General features: G+C 44.4%; 1 protein-coding gene and 1 long non-coding RNA gene across 2 annotated transcripts in view; one reads left to right on the forward strand and one right to left on the reverse strand.

The window, feature by feature from the left end:
* LOC142069817 (uncharacterized) overlaps positions 1-24,234 on the forward strand; it is a 139,435-nt gene that overhangs the window by 65,950 nt on the left and 49,251 nt on the right. The gene's annotated exons all lie outside the window — the stretch shown is intronic.
* SC5D (sterol-C5-desaturase) lies at positions 5,663-17,767 on the reverse strand. Its single transcript, XM_048827669.2, has 5 exons — positions 17,620-17,767; positions 14,903-15,120; positions 13,671-13,803; positions 11,497-11,597; positions 5,663-9,833 (listed from the first exon to the last, which is right to left on the reverse strand). The coding sequence occupies exons 2-5, from the start codon at positions 15,110-15,112 to the stop codon at positions 9,384-9,386; spliced, it is 894 nt and encodes a 297-aa protein (XP_048683626.2). The 5' UTR covers positions 15,113-15,120; positions 17,620-17,767; the 3' UTR covers positions 5,663-9,383.

The raw sequence follows: 24,234 nt of genomic DNA on the forward strand, positions 1-24,234 counted from the left end.
GTTTGTATTTGGGGTAGGGCAGTGGGGAGATAATGAATTCTGCCACTGTTGCATAAGGGGAAACATAATACTTAGCATGTATGTAGTGCCACCAGCTTAATCCCACGTGCAGTTGTAGGCCACTGTTTTTGTAGTCCATGCCTTCTGTTGGGGGCCTTGATTATACAGTGACACGGTTGCCTCAGAGCACCTCTGGGTTTGGAGTTAATCAGGTTTCAGCTGCTTGACCATGAAGAAGAGATGCGGAGTGGGTATCTGATAATCCGTGGAGTCTGAGCATGTCTAATTGCAGCTGGCTGAGAAACCGAATTTAAGTTCCAAGAAGATTTTCAAGTTTGTGGAAATATTTTTCATCCTGAATAGGGACGAAAAGCCAAAAACTCAAAAATGTTCACAGAACTATAATCCCATAACATTGGGTTTTGGAAACATCGAAACATGGTGTTTCCAAAACAAAATATGCTCCACCTAGTAGTTAAGTCAACAACAGTCTGGTCAGTTTCATAGCTGCTAGTCAGTGAGAACTAGGTCAATTTCATTCCACAGCTGCCAGGTTTTCCAGGGCTCCCAGCTCCATGGCAGCTAGTCTGGTCCTAGTTCCTCAGTAGCCTGCCAGGTGGTTGAAGGGGAGCCTGGGAGTGCTGATTGCCAGCTTACTGGGCTGCTGAGGAGACAGGTGGATGAGCTAACAAGAAACCAGGCAGGTATTTTGCTATGGACCCAACTTTGCCACAAGGGATGTTAATTTCTTCATCGATTTTTTTTTTTAAATTCCAGAAGGGACCTTTACATCATCTAATGTGTTCCTCTGTATAACACAGGCCAGAGAATTTCATCTAGCTACTTTGGAATATGATGTAGTCCAATCCAGAACGAAAGGCATAAAAAAATTCTCTAACAAGCAGTGTGGCCCATGGTTAGAGCACTGAACTGGGAGTTGGGGTCCGGCTTTTGTTCCCAGCTTTGTCACTGGGCTGCTGTGTAACCTTGGGCAAGTCATTTCCTTGCTCTCTGTGCTCCTCCTTCCCCTCCTTTTGCCTATCTTATTTATTTAGACTGTAAGCTCTTAAGGACAGGGACTATCTCCTAGTATGTATTTGGTATTCTCCTAGTTACTGTACAAATAATAACAAGAGTGAGCCAAGTAATTTAAGTACTGACCTGGGTTACACAAATACTTCCGTGCACCCTCCATATTAAAATTAATAGTGTCATCTCCCTTTCAATCCATGATCACAACGGTAGAGTGAGCAAACAATACCAGTGTGTACACTGAGCAAATAACCCTGTTTGCGTGCCCCCATGAATCTTTCAACAGAGACATACTTGTCTCCCCAGCCCCTTTTCCGCCTGGCTTTTTGCATTTGTTCTCTTTTGCTGTCAATTCTTTGGCAGAGCAACAATTCTCCCTTAGTCTCAATTTAGCAGAGAAAGAAAAAGCAGGAAGAGGAGCAGTTTACTCGGGCACATGTGCCTTTCCAGCGGCGCAGCAGAGCTGGGATGTGAAAAGTTAGGTTTGGAAGCCAAGTGTGGAGGCTATTCTTTTGCGGTTTAACAGCTTTCCACGTTACTCCCACCTGCCTGTCTGTACTTAGGAGCTCCCGTTTGAATTCAGTGCAACATAGGGACGTGCTGCTCACAAATCTATATGGCATGTTCATCCGTTGACTTTGGTTACTGACAGAGCATAAGGAAACTGGCTGGCACCATCTACAGTCCTTGCTTGGTAGCTGCTGAATTTAAATAAACCCAGCCAGAGAAATTGCAAAAGCCAAGTCAATGCAAGAAAATATAGAACAGGATTTTGTATGGCAAATGTTCATGCAACCCCTATCCCACTCTGGAATTAAACAGCAAAAGGATAGTGTTAAATATTACCCACAGTGGAGCGGAATAAGGGTACAGAGGCAAGGGAGAAGAGATGTTTTCAGACGAGGTCTGAAATCAGTGAGCCAGAGAAATACAGGGAGATAGCCTCAGACAGTAGGCGTGTCAGAGGAGAAGGCTCTCGCTATGAACAGCGGTGACCTTGTGAGAAGAGACAGAAAAGAGACCAGCATTCTCGAAGGGTTTTAAATCGCACCATGGTGTCAAAGTGCTGTAGAGGAGTTAAGGGAGCAGGGAGGGCTGTGAATTTGGCAGGAGCACGTCAATAGCGGTTGATAGCCCTAGAGACTGATTCAGCACAGCGGCAGTGGCAGGAGCTTTCACAGCACCAATGTGCTTCACCTCTAGACATGAGGTCGTTCAGTCCCTCTGGCCCATTCATTCCTTGGTGCCAGTGCTGAGATTGGCCCCTTCAGTAGTTCTGAGAATTGGATGAATGCCTCCCTAGGAACTGGGCAGATCACTTAACTCAGGGGGTGCCAACCTGGTGCCAAACCCCGCCCCCCCATCACAAACAGGTGCCAGGGGGTCATAACCACACTGTCATTCCAATCTCGTTTGTGGGGAGGGAAGTGCCAACTAGATAGGAAGAGGGCGATCCCAAGGTGAGCGGCGTCCTGGTGTGGAAAAGTACCAATGACTTTGTGCACTAGCTAATTAGCTAGTGCACAATCCGTTATCCTTGACTTGGATGAGAGCTGAGGCAGGTGCTGAAGGGGTTTTCGTAGCAGGATCTTCTATTATTTGGCAATTCAGTCCCTGAGTCGGCCTTTGGCTTTGGTGAATTTTTGGTAGCATTGTTTCAATTTTTCACTTGTCCCTAGGGTGACCCCTTTCCCCAGAGCGTTTATGACCTCTTCTCTGCACCCTGTACATGGCTCTCGCTTTACCATGAATGGAGGCTATGCATATATGTATTGAGAAGAGTAGACGCTGGGGGGCTGCGTTTGGCGTATGGCCCTTCCAGTCATGGCCATACAAAGAATAGGAGGAAGGGCTCGTGCTCGTGCTCAAGGTGCTCATCTAGGACTCAAGAGGTGGGTTTGATTCCCAGCTCTGCTACAAACTCCCAGTGTGACCTTGGCTCAGTCACTCAATTGCTCTGTGTCTCAGTTCCCATCTGCAAACTGGGGATCGTTATACTTCTTTTTGCCTACCCTGTGTCAATTATGCCTGTCGATTATAGGATTTTCAGGACATTGACAGTCTCTTATATGTAGGTACAGCACCTAATATGAGGAAGTTCATCTTGGTTGGGCCCTCTAGTCACTACAATTTGCAAATAATTCTTCTCCTGTTAAACCTGTTTAGCAAAAATATGGCTAGTCTGGACAGTCTTGCATTACTGTTTAATTCTAATTCAGAGCCAAAAGGTCAACTGAGTTGAGAGTTAATCAGTCTGAGAACCTGAGTTAGGTGCATCTCCCTGGTTTCACTGTAGCCAGGGAAGCTCAGTCACATTAAAAGCCCTAATAGGGGATGTTAGCAAGACATCTGATGATTTACTGTGCCATGGCTGGCTACCCTCGCACCTTTCTGTTAGGGTGGCCTTGTGTCCTCGCATAAGGTGGGATGCTGGTCGCATCCTTATTCCTTATGCATATTATAAAGGTGTTCAGAGGATCCAATCACACTTGGAGGCCCGTTGTGCTCGGTGCTATACAAGCAGAGTAAAAGACAGCCCCTGCCTCAAAGAGCTGGCTGTCTATTTTAATCTGACACAATAAATGGGGAGGGGAGGTGGAGGATGAGGATACCAGAGATAGGAGCATGAGGTTGTGCTCACAACTAACATGTTACAAGTCACTTTATCTGTCTCTATAAATATGGCTATATGGGAATCACCAGGGATAGTCATTATATTTGTATTGTCACTGGCCACGGTTAGCTGGTAATTTCTGCAGGCATCAGTAAATAGGTCTGAAGGAAGGGTGTGGAAGAGGACTGGGAAGCAGTCTTGCAAATTAGCTCAAGGGAATCCATGCACAAGACTGTATGGCAGAAAGATGTCTGTGCAAGAAGCAGAGAAACAGGCCATGGAAGGAGAAATTCTTGGTACAGCAAGAGGAACAATATGCTCAGCAAGGAGAAAAGGCAGGTAGAGGGGGGCTGAGTTGTGGAGGGCCTTTAAGGAAAGGACTATCATTGTGGCTGCTAAACTAAAGGGGGTTTACATGCACAACCTGCCTGCCCCTGTGAGGGCCATCTCTAGCACCTTCTTTGTGACAGGACAGCTGCAGGAGGAGTATACACCACTTCCTGCTTGATTGTGTCTCTTGGTGGTCAGAGAACACTGAACAGCAGAGCAAAGGTGTCCACCCACAAGGTTAGGGGGTGCCAGAAACAGGCTGAAAACCTGTAGGTGAGGCCCCCTATTTTCATCCCTTTCCTGTGTCTCAAATCATAAGCAGGAGAATTTTTTTGGGGCCTTGGTAAATAATTTATGTGAAATGGCCTTCAATGCCTCTGCATGATTTATTTGTGCCTTGATGAGACTGGATTGTCACTGCAAGCATGTCTAATTTATTGCCACCTTGGTAATGAAGGGTTACATTTTCTAAAGGGAGAAGTGAGCTGTAGGTGCAAACTGGAACACTGCGAATTACCTGACTTGTATGTGGAACTGGCACTCCCAAAAGGGAAGATGGGTGTTACAAAAATTTGGCAGAAGGTTAATTTTCATAAGTATTTAAGCACCTAAAGATGCACATGGATGCCTAGGAGGGTTTTCAAACGTGCCTATGCAGGGTAAGGTGCCTAACTCCTATTGGTTTCAATGTCAATGGGACTTGGGCACCTTATCCTGCCTAGGCAATTTTGAAAATACCATTAGGCATCAGTGTGCATCTTTAGGTGCCTCCCTATGTTTCAGAATCTGGCCCTAAGTGTTTAAACATTAGTGATTGACTCAGGTGACTGGTGGTAGGATAGAGGAAGGAGTTTGAATCCTCTGTTTGGTCTCTGAGGGACCTGGTGTCAATGGGCAATCGGAGACTAAGGACTGAAAGACAAATAGAAACAAGACCATCTTCTCACCTCTTGAGATACTATCTCCTGCTCAGGCTGGAGGCAAGTTGGCAGGGCCAGTTGTCATTACCTACACAGTTCCTCTTGGTTGGACAGAGAGCTGCAGTCTCTAGAGATATCAGTCTGGCCCCTCTTACAATCACTATGTCTTACGTCTTTGCAAAAGGGCACAAGAATGCCTGGCTGGCATTCCTGATCTTGTATACACACACCTTGTGCTGTAGTCTGTAGGCAGATGAAGTGGACTGAGGACTCTGTAATCCCTTCTGGGTTTATTGTGGTGACAGCACTGATCCATGGGGTGGGGTCCTGCTTTTACCTATTTTGTTAGGTATCCAACCACCCAGCAGTTAAACCACCTTTGTAAAATTCCTTTTATTCTCTCAGGTCTGATACTAGAGCACCGCAGGCGTGCAATGGTGCTTTACAGATTCACTATGTCCTTCACCAAAGAGCACCCACATCCAGCATCTGAGCTGACCAAGCACCAAACAGGTGCACTCAGCACCTGGAAAGGGCCTTAAAGAAAGCCCACATCCTTTTTATTTGTTCTGACACAAGCAGAATGGCTATACTTGTTCAAACACTCTGTGGCAGAGTCAGACTGCAAGCAAAAATAATACAGCCAGTGGGAATAGGCATTTGCTTCTTACTCTGTTCAAAGATTTGTTGCAGAGGCCATTTCTCCTCCAAATCATCATTTGGCTGTAGAGATATCTTGTAAAGTGAAGAACAAAACCATTGCACATTTAGTTTATTTAAAACGCAGACTTTTATTACTTGTTCAGAAAACATTAGCATTAAAGACCAACACACACTGGTCTGCAACAACTCCTTTCAACACAACCTTCATACAGTAACTTCATTTGTTATTTACACAAACATACTATGAACTCTTCTGCCTCTGTGCCATGGCTCATTCTCAGGAGGGTAAAGGTCTGTGCAAACAGCTTCACTTGTTTACAGTATGAACTAGAGACATTCTGTTGGAACACTGCTGTGCATGCATCACACTTTAGCCACTGGGAGGGACTGGCAGGCAGAAGTACACTTTGTGCAGAAGTTTCTAAAGTTGGAAACGGCTGACGAACCTGTACCCACACCCTGCCTTGCCAAATCTGAACTGGAGAACACTAAGATAGAGGTTCCCACCAACTGGTATCCAAAACTCACCCGTCTCTGCTTGAAGATGGGGCTTGTGACTTGACTAAGATGTCTAGAACTCACACATGCTTCAACTCCCTGTGCAGCTTGGGCACCCCTTGGAAGGAAGGGGTCACAGAGATGTAGTCCAACAAACCAGGTAGTGGTGCGCTAAGAGGTTGGCTGGTGCACTAAAGATTTCTCCTTTCCTTGCAGTTAACATAATTGCATGGAGAGGAACACATCTTTCCATTCTAAACTGCTCTTACCATCTCAACTTACATGCCTGCTTCCCTTCCTCACCCAGTGCTCTTCAACTATTTAGTTATTTGGCATATTTAATTTATGGATAATATATTGGTCATGCTACAACAGCCAATACTGCATAGCATTTGGTGAACAAGCTCACACTGTCCAAGCAGCCTTCTCATAAGGAAGGCCACCTTTTTCCTACTTTGATCATCCATTTCTTCTATGTGTTCACCGTTCTAATTGCTGATATCTAACCACTCTATGCATTAGCATTTCTCTAATTTATGAGCAGAGCAGGGGACTGACTTTCAGCTGAAGTCAGTGGGAACTGCAGATGTTCAGCATCCCTGAAAAAACCAAGCCCTAACTGCATTATTTTGTTCTCCATTTAAGGAATTATAACAGGCATTTGGTTTCCATTGGGGGACTTTGGAATTCTGTCTGTATTAATATTTTCACTTCTGATTTGTATTTTAGAAGTGCTTTTTGAATAGAACTTCCAGTAGGAACTGAACTTACCCTGTAGGGGGGAAAAGGTTCTTCATGATCATACCTAGATTTTTCAAAACAAAACTACACCCATGCTTTCAGCCCCCTCCTGCCTACCTTACAGTGAGTTGGGCACACAAGAGCAGAATAAGGCCCCACAGGACTTCAGGAGAGGTATTGAATGAACTTCACAAACCAAAACCTCATATGTTCCCCAATTCTCCCAGGAACCAAGTGCTCAGAAGGAGAGCAGGAGCAACAGCTTTGATGCATGCCCGCAACCTAGCCCTGTACAGGCCAGCCAGAGTCCTGCTGAGCCAGCACCAGGCTTCAGAAGCACCCACTGAAATAGTTGGGACAAGAACTCCAGGGCACAGGCACAGCTGTTTCAGAACAGCATAAACAGAATCCAGTATGCAGTTCCCCTGGCTAATGGAGCTATTTAAGACCTTAGCAACACAGGGCAGGTCATTTTGCTCCAGCAGGTCTGGGGAAGGGGGGGGGGGGGGAGAGCCTGGTGGGGCTGAAACCTCTACCACTTGGTTGCTCTGTTCCATTCTTAACAACCTTCAGAGGGGATGAGGCTGCTAAGTGGTTAGGGCTCAGCAGCCAACCTTCTCTACAATGGTCCTCTTGATCATGCAAGTTCCATAGTGTTTTCCTACACAGCTTCTCTGCCTGCAAGGCTGGTTCTACCCTGCTCCCCATTCAAACTATTTTACCACAGATAAATTGTAAGGGAACTCTTACTGCCATGCAAGATTTAAAAAAAACAAAACACAAAAAACAGATTATACTACTATACACCAGGGGGATCCTTGCTTCCTGAAGGAGAGGAGCAGGAAAAAACCCACACACCATTCCTCTTCAGCTCTCTCCTCATGTTAGGTAATTTTTTAATGCTAGGTAAACTGTATTAGAACCAGCAAAGCTTTAATCTCTTGTAAGCAGTTTTTAAAGCTAAGAAAAACCTAAGATTTAAACTAACTAGGCTGTTAGAAAACAGTAAAACAGAACTGTCTTCAAAATTCTTAGAAGCACACCTGTTCTACATCAAAGCTGTGAGATTTCATGTAGTGCATGTCTGCACAATAAAAATATTTGATTGATTACTCTTAAGTCAGATGCTAACAGGGAGAAAAGAAAAAAGCAGCAAATGGAAAGCCAATGAGTCATCTGGTAGCTTTCCCAAACTGATGTGAAATGAATGTTAAGACATCTGAAGTATTTCCCCACCTCTGAAAACAGTGGCCAAACTTAAAAAAAGTTTTCCTTCCTTCAAAAGGTACAGTATTACTGTAGGATTTCAACCTGCCAACTGATTTCCACAGGAATTATAAATACATTTGTCAAAAGATTACCAAAAAACTCAGATTGAGAAGAATTTCCTCAAAGACAGAATTCCTGATGCTATAAATCTAAAGTGGGAGAAATTACCCTGTTTGAAAAACATGAAAGCTTCTTGGAAGTACAACAGTCTATGTTCCTACAGTTACTTTGAGCAGTCATTCTGCATGATTTGATTGGGAAAATTGACAATATAGAATACAATTACTTTATTTGTAGCAAATGATATTATGTATCAGTGCTAAAAATATACACAACATGCAAAAAGTTATGCTGTTGTCATGTTGTTCAAAGACTTTCTATTCACCATTAGAGATGGGAGCTCATGCTTTCAAATTCATTAAGCCCAAGTATAAGGCAATATAAATGTGGGCAGGTGAAAAAAATGTTCCAGTTGACAATGCAATAGCATTGATAGATCCATTCAAACAATTCAACATGTAGTTTATATAAACAGTGTAAGATTTTATTTAAAAAATGGTAGGGCTGGTCTATCTTCCTCCTATTTTAAGATACACAAAATTTCTGCCAGAACAATGTTGCTCTGTTTTGATTCAGATGGTTTCTATTTTAATGCTAAGCTAATATATAAAAGTTGCTGGATAAGTAATTGGGAAAATGTGTTTCCTCTTTTATTAAGCTGGAGGTATGTGCATGCAGAAAAGTATAGTCACACATTCCATATGCAAAGCATTAATTTGTATTGATGCACCCGTCTTCCTTTATTCGATCAATTTTCCTTTGACATACACTGAGCCAATAGTGAAATTTCTGTATAGCACCACCTACAGCATCCTGGCTCAATTAGCGAAATTCCCAGTAAGCTATCACTGGGCAGAGATCACTTACTATCTGGAACAATGTACTTCCAGGAGAAAGCTTTTGAGTAGGGCAAAAAGATCTTCTGTTATGGCAGAATTGAAATGCAGACTTAATACATTAGAGCCTATACTAGAAAATGCACTCCCAATTTCAATGCTCTGACATGTGCATTAAGTGCTGCAGAAAAATCTTTTCATTACATAGGTCTTCTGCTTTTTACTCTCACCATAAATGGCCCCCATTATGGGACTGTATTGTGGTACTTAACTACACAGCTCCACCATAACCACCCTACTAAGCACCTAAAATGCTTGCATCCCAAGAATGCTACAATGGGGAAGGGCTCTTTATAAGTAGGTTTTTCCTTTTAAAAGAACTGTAAGAGTCAGGGCCTTTTTACAATAGCTTGAGGAAATTTATTCATTCTTTAGACTGTCTCTATTCACCAATTCATCCACATGGCCATTTTTAATACTGGCCATTTCTCCGCTCTTTAGCTTTTTCAAATAATCATGTGGCCCTTTCCCTTCAAAGGAAGAGGGGCTTTTGTAGGAGCCCCCAATTTTATCCCAGAGTGTGAAATACTGACCGTAGTTGTAATCAAAATACAAGTGATGATCGGTGTGATGGGCAGAGCCATTGATAATGTGTTTCAAGAAATCTGGCACACGGTAATCGCCATCATGAATAGAGATTGTCCAGACATTGACAGCAATGTAGAGACCCAAGTAGGTCACTTTGTGCAAAGGAAAGAGGAAAGGATAGATGTGATATGGAATACTCTGCAGAAAGCCATCCACAGGGTGGAAGGCGTGACTTGCAAATGGCGTAGCAACCTTCCAGCGGTGATGGGGCTTGTGCAGACACTAAAGAACAGAACAGAGTTAGTGCTTATGTTTTGACAAGGCAAAAAAAATTGGGGCTTCAATCTGGCACCTCCTAGCTCTATACTGCCTACCATATGACTAGGAATATGTCTGCCTAACTGCATTTTACTGTAGCTCTATTTCTTCCTGGTCTCTCAACTTGTAAACCAAGACAGGGTACAATGCAAGCTCTGCTCAAGCTCGTGTGCTAAAACACTGGGCATGGTGACATCTTTGGCTAGCTGCCAGAGTCTGTACCCAGGGGACTGGGCGGCTCAAATGAGCTGCTGCAGCCACACTGCCATTTTAGTGTGCCTGCTGGAGCCGAGTCAGCTGCTGTGTAGACACACATTTCCCCCGCCAAAGCAGCAATATCTGGAAGCAGGTCCAAATGGCTTATTTGCCACCCTACAATTTGTGGTGTTTAAATCACTCTTGTACTGCAGAGAACAAGGTCAGATTAAAAAGGACATTTTTCATCTAGAGTTTGACACCCACAGAATTGAAGATTTCCACCATGTTAATGGGTCAGGTTAACTAGTGACGCCACCAGGGCCATGAGAAACAAACGTTTATCTTATGCTAGATAAAAATAAAAATCTAGTCCTATGTTATGCTTAGGGTCTGATCTGAAAGCCAGTCAGTGGAAAGATTCCACTTCTACTTCAATGGGGTGTATTCACAATGTCTTTTACAAGCAATCCTAACCAGTTCCCTGTGGGTTAAGTAATCTTATTTGCCAACATGGCAACTGAGGCAGAAAAGGGGATGTGACTTATCCTAGGCTGTAGGGGGAATTCTCTGAATTAGATTCAAACACAAGAGTTCCTGGCTCCCATGCCTGAGCTCAGACCAGGAGCTGAAACCTAAAATGTTCACTTACATTATACCACCATTGGGCTAGAAGGAATTAAGCATGTGAGTAGTCCCAATTAATCCCATGGGATTACTCATGTGCATCAATTCTTTGATTAATTGAGGCCTAAAACCTTTATTTTTCTATTGACATTGTGACAGTGTCTTTCAACATTGACATACAAGGTATACAACCAAAATACACTGGGGAGGAAAAAACCTCAGCCCAATCCCAGCCCTTTTACGCTGCTTAAAAAGGGCCAGAGCTAGGGAGGATTCCTCCAGCACAGGAACTGTGGCAGACATTCACAAGGCTGCCCTCCAAGGACTCCCCTTGCAAAACCCAGCATAAGGGATAGCACAGGGACAGGGCTGGGAAGGGTACATCAAAGAGATTCTGATCAGTATTGCCACAAAGGAGGCTAGCCTGAGGAAGCTGCCATGCTTTAGACACATCCTCATGGCTCCTACCCCCAGAGGAGCTGAGGGTCAGGTAGGCACAAAAGTGGCTTAAAGCCACTTGCCCCCCTCCTTCTGGGCGGCAAGTTCTGCCTTACCTCTTAGAGATCTTTGTATTTATAGTAAAAAACCCAGTAGCGTTCCATTACATTTTAAATCAGTCTTGCTAAACTGCCATTAAAATATACTAAACCAGACAGACTTGTCTGTCCTTTCTAATGAAGGATATTTTACTCAGCCCTTCTGGGCAATGCCCTGCTTTTAAAAAAAGGGAGGGTCACATCCTGGGCGAGTGGTTATACAAAGTTGTTCTGACATCTAGTAAGCTTTATATCTATATCACTTATACCTTGTACACAAGTTTATGATGGAGGAACCTGTGAATCCAGTAAATGCACATGTCGGTGAAGAAGAGGAAAGAGAGCATGCTAAGGATTACACCAAACCATCCTAGGAAAAATAAGAGATTAGACAATTAGGTAAGTGTCAAGATTGTGACAAATAAGTCTGAAAAGGTACAAGGAGCACATAGAATTACTGAAAGATTTTACTTCTATATCTTGAGGCTATATCATTTAGGTTATGAAGAACAAGCTCAGCTCAACAGGATTTGCATTGTATTCGTGTAGCGATTCTTGCTGGTGAAAAGTTGGGATTGCTTTTAGGTGCTAAAACGCTGAACTGAACCTAATGGAGAAGATTTCAGTATGGTCTCATCCATAAAGAGATGTGATCTGATCTTAACACCGTCCTCCTAAAAACACATTAGCTACTTGACAGTGTCCTTTAAAGTACTAAAGTTACACTTCCACACACTAGTGTATATAATCAGATAGAAACATGTGCAGTTTTTCCAAAAAACAGGTGAAGACAGGAAGCAACACAAGACTGTTTCCACTTTGGAACCAGTACACAGACTGGATAAATGCAGCCAACAGAGATACTGAAGTTAGGTTGAGTCTCCTAGTTTACAGAGACTTGATTTAACAAACCAACAAATGCCCTTATTACCACTAACACCTTGAAACTGAAAACTGCAACTATTTACTTCATTGCTTATTACCAGTACAAAATGTAAACCTGGCCAATGAAACAGTAAAGTCTCATTGTTTTCTGTGCCTCTCCCCCCGCCCCACCTCTGTTGGGCCCCTGTCCTGTCTCTTACTTGGGTTATAAGCATTTGGGGACAGGGGCCATCTGTTTGTTACACATTTGTATGCCACCTAGCATGGTGGGGTCCTGGTCTAAGATTGGGCTCCTAAGCCCTGCTGTAACAAATGGTGGATTCCTGGTGCTGCAGTGTTTGGGTTGCAGTTCTGCAGGGGAATGTTTATTTGTTTAACTGAAACCATTTCTAGTGGAGGGAATGGAATGTATGAAAAGGGTTTTGTAAAAAAAATGAGCTCAGACAAAAAAGTAAGTTGCAGGCTGCCCTGAAAACTTCCAATTGTGCAGAAAGGCATGAGGAGCAGCATCCACCCAAGTGTTCTCTCTAACTGGAATCCCACTTTTTAGATGTGGGATATTAAAGCTGTATAGTATGTTGTGTGTAAGGGAGGTAACTCTTGATTATGCCCTTAGACTTTTACAGCACTCAAAGAACAAACCTAAACAAAGATTTAATTTCAGGCAGGCTTTTTGTAAATGAATCTATTTAAAGATAGAAATAGCATGAGCCACTAGAGGAGAACTGAGTTGTCTTTGATGGCATAAACCATTAATGCTGTCAGCTTCACTAAAAATAGGGACTGGTTCTTCAGTTTTAGCTCTTGGATGCACAAGTGGGAGGAATAAGAAACATACCCAGCACACACAATGCCACCACCATTTGTGCCAGACTATCTTGTGTCTGCACATGAAAAAGATAAAGACAAGCTTCTCTTCAGGTGAGGTTTGAAGAGGGTGTAGACACTAAGGCCCTCTCATTTATGGTGGTGTCAATCAGGAGTAACTGCACTGAAGTCAAAGGAGTTACACAGTAATTGTCAGGATCAAAGTCCTTTTGTTTAAGTCCCTTGCCAAGAGGAAATTGTTTTGGAGAATTTTAAAGCATCAGAGTTCTGACAGAATGCATGCCATTGTGTTCTTTTGTTGAACTATACAATTCAGCTCAGCTTTGGAAGTAGCCAGGTGTAATACAGCTTAATGGATACATTTTAACAAACCATTTAGGCAACCTATCAATTTACATAGCATTTTCAGCATGAAGGCATGTTCTCACTAAAAGGAGAGAGAATAAATAGGGCTGGATACACTTAAGGGAGAAGAGGTGAGGAGGAAGTAGGTTTTACAGAGCAAGAGAGGTGAGAAAGTTAGCAGGAGATTGTATTCCAAGCTAAGGGGCTAGTAGGGATTAGAGTGAAGCTAAGAGGGAAGAATGAAATGCATTAACAATTGAAATGTAGCTAGGATGCTAAGTATTAGTATGGTAGGGCCTAGTACCCCATTGTGCTAGGCTCTGTACATTGGAAAAAAGACAGCTCCTGACCCAAGGAGCTCAGTTTAAGTAATGAATTTCCATACCATATGGAGAGTCTTCAATGTTGTCATAAAGCCTGCTGTAACCCCTGACCTCTGCAAAGAAGAGTGCAACTGTGGGGATGCTGATCCAGGGCAGTGACTGCAGAGCATATTTTATCTCCAGCTGCACCTGATTCTAAATAGAAAAAGCAGACAGGTTTTAAATTTTCCAGGAGAATTTGAGTGACTTTTCTCCAGAACAGGAAGAGCAGAGGTACTACCAACTTCATGCCTGCTTCTGCCCCAGATCAGTGGGCCAATTAAACCACTCACAATACACTCATTTTGTAGAAAAGACCTAGAGCACCACCCTCGTAATAATCCTCCTGAATCAAGTTTCCTCTGCCATGTTCTGTCATGAGAGAGCAATTCATTATCCACTGCCAGTACAGTCCTGCCAACAGTGGTCTTTGCAGTCATAAGGTTGTTCATCAAGGAAGTGGCACTTTGTCTCTCTACCTTTAAATATGCCAAACCTCCCTGCCATTGTGTTCGGCAGAACAAATGTTGGCCTCAGAAATGCTGGGCTGGAAGGGCCTCACAAGGTCAACTAGTCCATCCCCTTGTGTGGAGGCAGAAAGAAGTTAATTTATAATTAGGAGTCCTTTCCACCCACTGTCGCTTTTGTTCTTAAGGTGAAGTTTCATGTTTGCATAATGCAATGTAGCCTTGAGATTGGAGGGTGCTTTACCTGTATTTTTGATTTATCTGATAGGCAGCAGGCAATGGAGGAAATGAGTACAAGGTTAGGAAGCTGCCAGTCCTAAGTTCCAATTCTGGTTTATTCACTGGATTACTATTTAGTCTTGGGCCACTTAAACTCTGCCTCAGTTTCCCAGCTTTCAAATGCTGACACCTACCTCTCAGGGGTATTGAGAGGGTTAATTACAGTAGAATCTTAGAGTTATGAAGACCTCAGGGAAATGGAGGTTATAACTCTGAAACAAAATGTTTCTTTCAAAAGTTTACAACTGAGCATTGACTTAATACAGCTTTGAAACTAATATTCTGAAGAAAAATGGTACTTAACCATCTTTATTTAAAACCAATCACAGAAGCAGTTTCTGCCTCAAAGCTTCCTCCCCCAAACAAGAGTCAGAGTCCATGTGGATCCTCTTAAGAGTTGACACATATTTGAAGTGTTATGAATGCATATCTAACCTTAACTCAGCACAGAATATGAATTCTTGAGAGGTAAAGTTGTTATACTAGGAAAAGGCTGAAGTTCTGCTCACCTCTAGAAACTGGGGGTGTTGCTTCAGAGAGTGATCAAAAACCAAGTAGTAGCTCAAAGTTCCAAACAGCAAATAAAGCACAAGTGCACCAAGATTTGTTACAATAAGGAGACTGGTGATCTGTCGAAAGGGCTCATCCTCAGGCCATGTGGTGGGATACACATATGGTGTAAAAAAGTTGTAATCTACATAGTTCAGGACTAGATCCATTGTTATACCTATGGAACATAACAAGTGCATTAATGCTCCGCCTCCAATGTAAACAGTTACATGTCAATGGCATAAACCACCACAATTTTGTGTTCTAAATCCATGATAAATATGGATATTTAATCCATGTATTTGGATAAACAATTTCACTTGACTGTTGTAAATAGTATGTCGGACTATGAATGGTATGTTGTTTCAAGTATACATCTTATATAAGAGCCTATTCCATACTTTCGAAAAACCAGTGAGAAGTTCTATTTATCTTCACTAAACAGGTATAGCTGGTTAACAGTTATGTAGCTTCCCCCACCTACATGCCTCAGTGAGAACTAAAGCCCTAGGTTTGTCCTAGTTATGACTTCCAATTTTTTCCACAAGTAGTGAAGTGGTAAAATTTTGAAAAGCAGTAACTGGCTTAGGAGTCTGAGTCTCAGACTTTCAGTGGCACATAAACACCAAGACCCAGATCCTCAAAGGTATTTAGGCACCTAACTCTGGTTGATTTCAGTGGAAATTAGGAACCTAAATATCTTGGAGGATCTGTGCCCTAGGCACTTTTGAACATTTTACCTGTAGTCCTCTCCAGTTAGAGCTGCTATACAACAGCAGTTCTCTACCTTTCCAGACTGCTGTAGCTGTTTCAGGAGTCTGATTTCTCTCATACCCAAAGTTTCACTTCATTCAAACTGCTTACTTATACAAGAGAAAGATACAAAAAAGTGTCACAGCACACTGTCACTGAAAGATGGCTTATTTTATCCTTTTGTCTGTATGAAATTTGAGTTTGTACTGTCTTGGCTAGTGCTTTTTATGTAGCCTGTTGTAAGATGAAGGCAAGTATCTGGACAAGTTGATGTACCCCCTGGAAGACCTCTGCATAACCCCAAGGGTACATATACCCCCGCCTGAAAACCACTGCTACACAAGACCACACTTTAAAAAAGTGGCAATTAGTAAAGGCGTTTAAACAATTTTTCATGCAAGACTAACTTGTACTAGTCCCCCCAACCCCTGGTTAATACTCCCCTGATAACCTCCTTTGAAACGAATTTATCACCCATAAGCTTGTTTGAAATTCCAGCCCCAAATATGCCACAAGCTTTCCTCTTACCAAAAATTAAGACTCTTGTGTCTCACCATGAGAGTTTTAACCATGACCTGAAGTGGCCACATCTTAAGCAAGAAGCAAGGTCTGTGGGCATGGCCCATGAAGTCCCTGGCTTCTCTGATGAGGTGGCCATTTGTTATAAGTAGACCCTAAACTTCTGAATTTTCAAAATTTGTTTAAACAAAACATTTCCACCAATTTTTGACCATCTCCTTTAATAAAGGCTTCTCTACTGGACAGCTGCATTTTTTTAATCTACTGATGAAGTGCTAAATAAGAAATATGCAGTGTAGTTGTAGCTGAGTCCATCCCAGAATGTTAGAGGAGACAATGTGGAAGAGGTAATGCCTCACCCATCTCGCAGAGATAAGAAACAGGCATTATTTTTTATTTGTGGTGTTATACTGCCTTGGAACCTTGCTTGTGGCCCAGGACCCCACTGTGCTAGATGCTCTACAAAAAACAGAACAAAAAGACAGTCCATGCTGCAAAGAGTTAACAATCTAAACAAGAGTGGACTGAGACCACCAAGTTATTTCACAGCTCAGATCAAAAGTAAGCAGAGGGGGCCAGATCATGATTCCTTTACTCTTAAGGGGTGACCTGTTAAAATACAAAGGCACTACAGATGTGAACAACTTTCACCAATGTGAGTAAGGCATTCAGTCTCATGGATGGCAACTGATTTCTCAAGAGTGACCCAAGCCAGATTAGAAGAACCAGTGATGGAGACAAAAAGAAGGTCCCTCTTGTGACAAGACTCCTGCTGGGCTCTTTAAAATAGAAGACACTTACAAAGGTCTCCTCCTGTGCAATTTGAGAAGGGGAAAAAAGTGAAGGTAAAACTGCTCCAGTCAGAGATCATGCAAAGATCAGTGAGAATACATCCCTGAAAAGGGAAAAGGAAAGGAGCTGGCAGGTAGAGGGAAGACACAGTTTCTGCCCCCATCTGTCACGGATGGGCATGCAGTGGGGCGATACTCCCACAGCCAGAACTGAACCTCCCACCCTGCTGGGATGGTCTCTGAACTGGGAATGTGGGGGTTAGTGCCTACCCCACCGCCCTGCACCCCCTTGTCATCATCCCCTCCCCCTTCACCCCCCCTCTCCTTTGCTAAAAACTCCTCCCTAGTCTCCCCCTGCACCCCCTCCCCCCAGCGTGCCCCTGCATCCCCCCCCATCTCCTTCTGCTCCCTCCCCCTTCACCCCCTCTCCCCTTGGCTAAAAACTCCTCCTTGCACCCCTAGTCTCCCCCAGTGTGCCCCTGCATCCCCCCCATTTCCTTCTGCTCCCTCCCCCTTCACCCTCCTGCACCCCCTCTCCCCTTGGCTAGAAACTCCTCCCCAGCGTGCACCCCCCCAGTCTCCCCCCAGCGTGCTCCCCCTCCCCCGTCTCCTACCTGCCCCAGCCGAGCCCCTCCCCGCTGACTGCCCGAGGCCCCCGCGAGCGGCTGTCGTGCTGAGATGGGGGCGTGGCCACCTCGGATCCCCCCGCCCCCAAGCGAGGTAGCCTGATGCGGCGTCAGAGCCCGGCCCGGCTCGCGCGTTGCGTGACGCAGGCGGCGCGCGGCTGCAGCGCTCCCGCAATAGGTGGGCGCCGGCTCCGCCCCGCGAGCGACCCGGGGGCGGGCGCGTGCCCTGCAGGGCCCCGTGCCCTGCTCAGCAGACGCACGGTCGCGGCGCAGGTGTCGTGCGTGCCATTTTCAGAGCTGTTACCGGGGGGGGGAGCGTGGGGGAAGTTGGCACCTTTCTGCCGCTTAAAAAAGGTGCGAGCAGAGCAGGCAGCCCCCCGAAGGAAGGGCTCGATTAGTCAAGTGTCCCCTTTATCACTGCATCCGAGGCTTGCAGTGATGGAGCCAATCGTGGTGTCCCGAGCAAGGTTACAAAAGGAGGTAGGTTTATTCTAAGGAGGTATTAGAATCAGACATGTAGGGCTGGAAAAGGCGTCTCCAGAGGAGATCAAGTGTAGCCCCTTGCACCCAGGGCCAAGGAAACCGAGACCATCCCAGGCGGATGTGTGTGTAACCTATACTTAAAAACCTCCATTGATGGTGATTGCACAGCCTCCCTTGGAAGCCTATTCGAATTTAGCTCCCCCTATAGTTAGGAAGGGCCAGAATCAGTTAGCTAGCTCTTGATGTCTGGAAGTATTTGATAACAATTGGCATGTCTAAGCTATTGAAGGGAGAAAAACAAGTCTTGAAAAGAACCACCACAAGACCCGATCTGGGGATGTGGAGTTCTTGTATTACCGTGGAAATGGATGCTGTAGAAAAATCCCAAGATGATCCAGTAGGAGTGGACTGGAGGAGGGAAGGAAAAGACAACACCTTCCAGTCATCTGGGACATTTCCCCAGCCTTTAGAAAGGTTAGCTGAACACTCCTAAACAGAACATAAACTAGTTAGATGCTGTATGCCAGGTATCTATTTTACTAAAATCAATCACTATTGGGCCCACCTGGTATGCATTTTAAGCAGCTCACTGCCATATCCTTTCTGAAAGGAGGTTACTGGGGGTTCAGTTAGAAGGTCCCAGGTGGAGACTGATGACTACTCACCCTGTATAATGTTTTGTGGGCTGTATTTTACGATCTGTTAAACATTTGATAACCTATGCTGGTATGAACACAGGAAATATGGCAAATCAAACCAGTGAACCATCTAGCATGTTATCCTAGGGTGGCCCATATCAGACACCTGAAGGAAGGTGTGGTAATGCCTGTAGTAGAAAATGAGTAACCTGCCTACAGGAGATGTTTCTTTCCAATCGCTATATGTTGCTAAATGATCCTGATTTTCAAGCACTCAAATACGTGCTGAGTCTCTCAAAACCCAGTAAAGCTACATTACTAACAAAGGCCCTGATCCTGAACTGTTAATCAGGGGGAGTTTTACCATTGACTTCAATGGGTGCTGGACTAGTCCCAAAGACCACTACCTAAACTCAACAGGACCCAACAACTGCCAGTCAAACATACCACAATAAAAAGCCTATTTGAAATCATCTCATTAATAAAACAGGAGTGGCAACAACTGGTAGGCATTTGTTTCTCTCCAAATGGGTTAATGGCTTTGAAATGTCAGTTGGTATGCAAAATGGCAGATTCTCTGTTACTTAGGAAGGATCAAGACTCCTGCAACTTGTTTTATGAGCAATAGCCACACAAATGTGGTTTGAGTGCTTGGAAAGTCCATGCTAATTGAGCAAAATTCAGATTTGCAAAGCAGGTATCAAGAATTGCTCCTATAGTGTTCAAATACTTTGTCAATGCTAGAAAATCTAGCATCATCTCTCCATAAAGAGAGATTTCATTACACAGCATAGCTTTCAAGTCCTTCAAAAGTGTATGACTTCCTTGTTTTATTCAGAGAATATGAAATATAGTGTAGGTTGAGGGACAGATTGTTGCTGATACCGTTAAAACATCAGACAGTCATCCCTTACTGTGTGACACCATTAACAATATTTGTTACCGCTATAGGAATAGGAAATGTATAATGGTGAAGATAAAGGACCTATATAGGGCTTGAATTTGTTTCTATATATTCTAGATGGATCTCTATGCATCCATGCAATGCCTCCCACCTCTACACTGTTCCTTTTAGCAGTGTAGCACCCTGCTGCCTTCCAGTTGCAGGAGTCTTTCCCCACCACAAAGGCAGGCTCTGGCAGTGGTGAACTGGAGCCAGAACCAGAGCCTCTCTCTGCCTGATGTAGCTACACACCATAGTGACAAGTGTGGATGCAGCCTGATTTCACCGTGGTGTGTAGCTACACATGCGCTGCCTGTACCCTACATGCTACAACAAGTGAAATGGAAAGTGAAACTGACCAGGGCAAGTAGAGTCAAGGGCAATGGAGGAATAGAGGGGGCAAACAGTGAAAAGACCAAACCTATAGCCAAAATTCAAACTTGAGTGCTAAAATTAACCCTGACTTGGTTATTGTTCCCCCCCAGAGTGGCATCTAGTGACCTTACTAAAATTGAGGCCCCACTGTGCTAAGAAGTTAGTTCATACTGGAAGAGATGGTCTCTCCCTTGACTAGCTTATACTTCAAATATAAAAAGAGTGGAGGGGAAGTAGAGGTACAGACAGGAGGAGTGACTTGGGCCACCCTCACACAGCAGGGTGAGTGGCAGAGCTGGGAGTAGAATTTATGTCTCCTGGACTTCTCCTCCAATCCCCTGTCTACTAGGGTAAGGGTTCTCAAACTTTTTCTGAGTGAGCTTCCCTCTCCCCCCCCCCCCCAACATGCTGTAAAAACTCTACAGCCCACCTATGCCATAGCAGCTTTTCCTGTATATAAAAAAGTCAGGGCAAGCATTAGAGGGTTGCAAGCAGGGCATTTACCTGGGGCCACACATCACACAGTCCCCACAAATCTAAGTTACTTAGTGTAATGGGGTTCACTCACCACTGTGGTGCCTCCTGCTGGCTGTCCTGGGGATTAGCTCTGTTCATCAGCACACTGTCCTCTGGTGGTGCCTCACCACCATCACTCCTGCTCTAGGACCCATAACTCTCTAAGGACAACAGTATCCTCTTCTGTGACAGCTCTCTGGCTGTGCTTCCCCCTTCCAGGGGATCTGCAGTCCACTGTTCAGCCACTTCCCTTACCTCAGTCTGCAAACTCCAGCAGCCATCCAGAAATTGTCTCTCACTCCCCCAGTCTCTGCTAGCAGTACTGCTCTGTCCAGGGCGCTGGCCATTCTTTCAGTCTTCCAGAGACAGTCCTTCCTCTATGAGCTCCCAGTAAAGAAATGTCCCCCAGTCCTTTGTAGCTCTCTTTTTATATGGGCCTGCTTGGCCCTGATTGGCTGCTCCCTTCAGCCCTTCTCTGATTGGCTGCCTCCTGTGCAACCTCCCTAGGGCTTTATTAACCCCTTAGAGCCCAGTGCGGGGCAGGCACCCCATCACACATAGGCTTCGGTTTCAGCTCTGGGCGGGGCGCGGGGCTCGGGGCCCCAGGCTTCAGCCCAAGAGGTGGGGCTTCGGCTTTCTGCCCTGAGACCCGGCAAATCTAATGCTGGCCCTGCTTGGCGGACTCCCTGATATCTGCTCGTGGCCCCCACAGGGGGCCCTGGACCTCTGGTTGAGAACCACTGTACTAAACCTCTTCAAGTGAGGCAACTAAGTACATGTGGCCTACACTTCAGAGGTGCTGAGGTAACTGAAGTCCGTGGATCCTGTGGAGGCTTAGCACATCTGAAAAAATCAGGCCACTTTTTAGCGAGGCGCCCAAATATGCAATTAAGGGGCCTAAGCTTAAGTACTGTACCCAAGTTGATTTCAGGGGACTTGCACTGGCATAAAACTGGAGTGACGACGATGATGATGAATCAGACCCAAACTACATGGAGATTTTATTCTTGATCATGTCTGTTTATGAAGACAGTGAGGGGCATGACACAAAATGTAGATTACTGAAAATACATTGTATGTTTCAAAGTCAGGTCAACTCCTGGTAAGGCGTTTGAAATTCCATTCTTAATAACAACCCAAGCTATCACTCCTTAGTTACAGCAACAATCAGCATAGCAACTGGAAGAGGTACAAACGTTCGAGCTTCAGGTTTGTACACACCAAGAAAATGGTTATCAGATATACATGAAATGAGGAGTACCGTTTTTTGAGCTGTTCAAAGTGAAATGATCCGGGTTATATTCAGACACAAATCGACAAACAGTGCGTATTGTCTTGACATACAGCCTCCGTCTCATTCTTTTGCTTTTTCCTGACATATTGTCTTCCTTTTGTGCTGTAATTTAACACGATGCTGTTTGGAATATTTCTGTTTTTGCTGCAGCACAAGCTACAGCAAGCTGGAGACAGTGCTTTCTAATAGTTAAAGCAGGAGACATGGATTCTCTTCCTACTACAGCAGGGGTCGGCAACCTTTCAGAAGCAGTGTGCCGAGTCTTCATTTATTCACTCTAATTTCAGGCTTTGCGTGCCAGTGATACATTTTAATGTTTTTGGAAGGTCGCTTTCTATAAGTCTACAATATATAATTAAACTATTGTTGTATGTAAAGTAAATAAGGTTTTTAAAATGTTTAAGAAGCTTCATTTAAAATTAAATGAAAATGCAGAGCCCCCCTGGGCCGGTGGCCAGGACCCAGGCAGTGTGAGTGCCACTGAAAATCAGCTCCGTGCCATAGGTTGCCTACCCCTGTACTACAGCTACTGATTTACTGTATGACCTTGGCCATGTCACCTAACCTCTCTGTACCTCAGCTTTTCCTATCCATCTATTCTCACTTTAAATCTATTTAGTATATTTTGCTGTTTCAAGTGATTTAACTTTTAAATCCCTAAAGCTTATGCCATAGAAATGCCTCAGACCTTAGGGGCAAGGTAAGCAGTCCATTGTGTATGTTATATTGCATATTGAAATATAGGGTCGGCTTATGAAAGGGTCATACAGTTTTTGCCATTTTTACCGATCCATCTTGGGGGGGTGGCGGCTTATAAACGAATGGGCTACTTGGTACAAAAAATAAAACAGATCTGGCAAAGATCTCTGCCACGATGCCTACATAAAACTGACCGTGGTTAGGCTGATGGTGGGTGGAGTCCACTGCCTATCATGCAAACTAATTTTGTCTCTTTTTTTCCCTTTTGCTCCTTGCTCTGTCTATACCCATCTGTTCTTTCTTGTCTTACACTTAGACAATAAGCTCTTGGGGGGAAGAGCTGTCATTTTGTTCTGTGTTTGTGCAGCAGCTAACACAGTGGGGTCCCGGGCCATGACTGGAGCTCCTAGATATTAACAAATAATAATAATAATAAACAATAAATAAAGTATCAATGTAGCCTTAAATATTTTCACTGGGGAAGGCACCACAAACATCACAGAAAAATGCAAAATGGAACAAATTGTTTAATAGCACATATTCTAAGGAACCTTTCCCAAACCAGAAGAAGAATTGTGTGTAGCGCGAAAGCTTCTCTCTCTCACCAACAGAAGTCGCTCGAGTAAAAGATGGTACCTCACCTACCTTGTCTCTCTAATTTCCTGGGACCGACACAGCTACACTGCATGCATAACTCCACACAAGGAGTTTGGGGAGCAAACAGCCGCCATTATAATATTCAGATTCAGGGTTAGGATACTCACCCAGGATATGGGAAAGCCTTGGTCAGTTTCCTCTTTCTTCCTGGTGCGGAAAAGGGAGTTGAAGAGGATCTGTGTGTCCAGAGAAGAGGTCTCATGCATATCTATTAGCCCAGTGGTTAGATAATGTACGGGGGACATGGTAGACTCTGGGTCAGTTCTTCCATTCTAGCTCATGAGAACGGATTTGAATAGGGCTGTTTCTTGTAACAAGTGAGTTCCCCAATCACTGAACTAAGGGATATTTGGATGTTGGTTGCCCTTCATACATTCTTGAGGCTGTTCCACTTTCATCAAATAATAATTGGGCAAGAAAAGAACATGAAAACCCCTCTGTAGTCCAGGGTTTCGGATACTTGCCCAGGTATCTAGTGGGTCATGTTTAAATCCCCTTTCTTCTTACTGAGAAGGGAGTTCAACACAGATCTCTTGCCTCTTAAGTGAATGTTCTAAGTGCTGAGATATTCTGAACTGATGGCTCCCTCTGTCTTTTCTGTTGCAGGTGGACCTCTTTCAGTAACTATTACATGACAAACAGGCAAAGCCCTGTCTGTGTAGTCCTGTGGGTTGGCTACTTCCCCCAGAAGCAGCGCGCCGCTAGTTCAAACCCCCTTTCTGTTTGTTGAGATCAAGGCTTGGGAGCTTAATCTCTTGCCCCGCCAGTGTTCCACTTTCACTATATATTAACCGGGGCAAAGGCAGCCCTCCAAGCCCTCTATGGTACGGGGGTTAAGGTGCTCACCTGGCGTGTGCGTGCTCCCGGTTCAACTCCCCTGGGCGTCGACTGAGACGGCAGGGGGCGCCTCAATTTCTTACCGCTCCAGCCTTCCACTTTAACTATATATTAACCGGGGCGAGCTCAGCTCTCAAGTCCCTCTACGGTACGGGGGTTAG

This window comes from Caretta caretta, chromosome 22 (genome assembly GCF_965140235.1).
Source record: "Caretta caretta isolate rCarCar2 chromosome 22, rCarCar1.hap1, whole genome shotgun sequence".
Classification (NCBI taxonomy): Eukaryota; Metazoa; Chordata; order Testudines; family Cheloniidae; genus Caretta; species Caretta caretta.

What these genes read in the sequence shown, in the direction of transcription:
- SC5D (XM_048827669.2), bottom strand. Translation starts at nt 15,112, where the DNA reads ATGGATCTAGTCCTGAACTATGTAGATTACAACTTTTTTACACCATAT. An exon ending in AACACCCCCAGTTTCTAGAG is followed by an intron (nt 13,804 to 14,902) that starts GTGAGCAGAACT and finishes TTTTCTATTTAG; the next exon opens with AATCAGGTGCAGCTGGAGAT. An exon ending in CATTGAAGACTCTCCATATG is followed by an intron (nt 11,598 to 13,670) that starts GTATGGAAATTC and finishes TATTTTTCCTAG; the next exon opens with GATGGTTTGGTGTAATCCTT.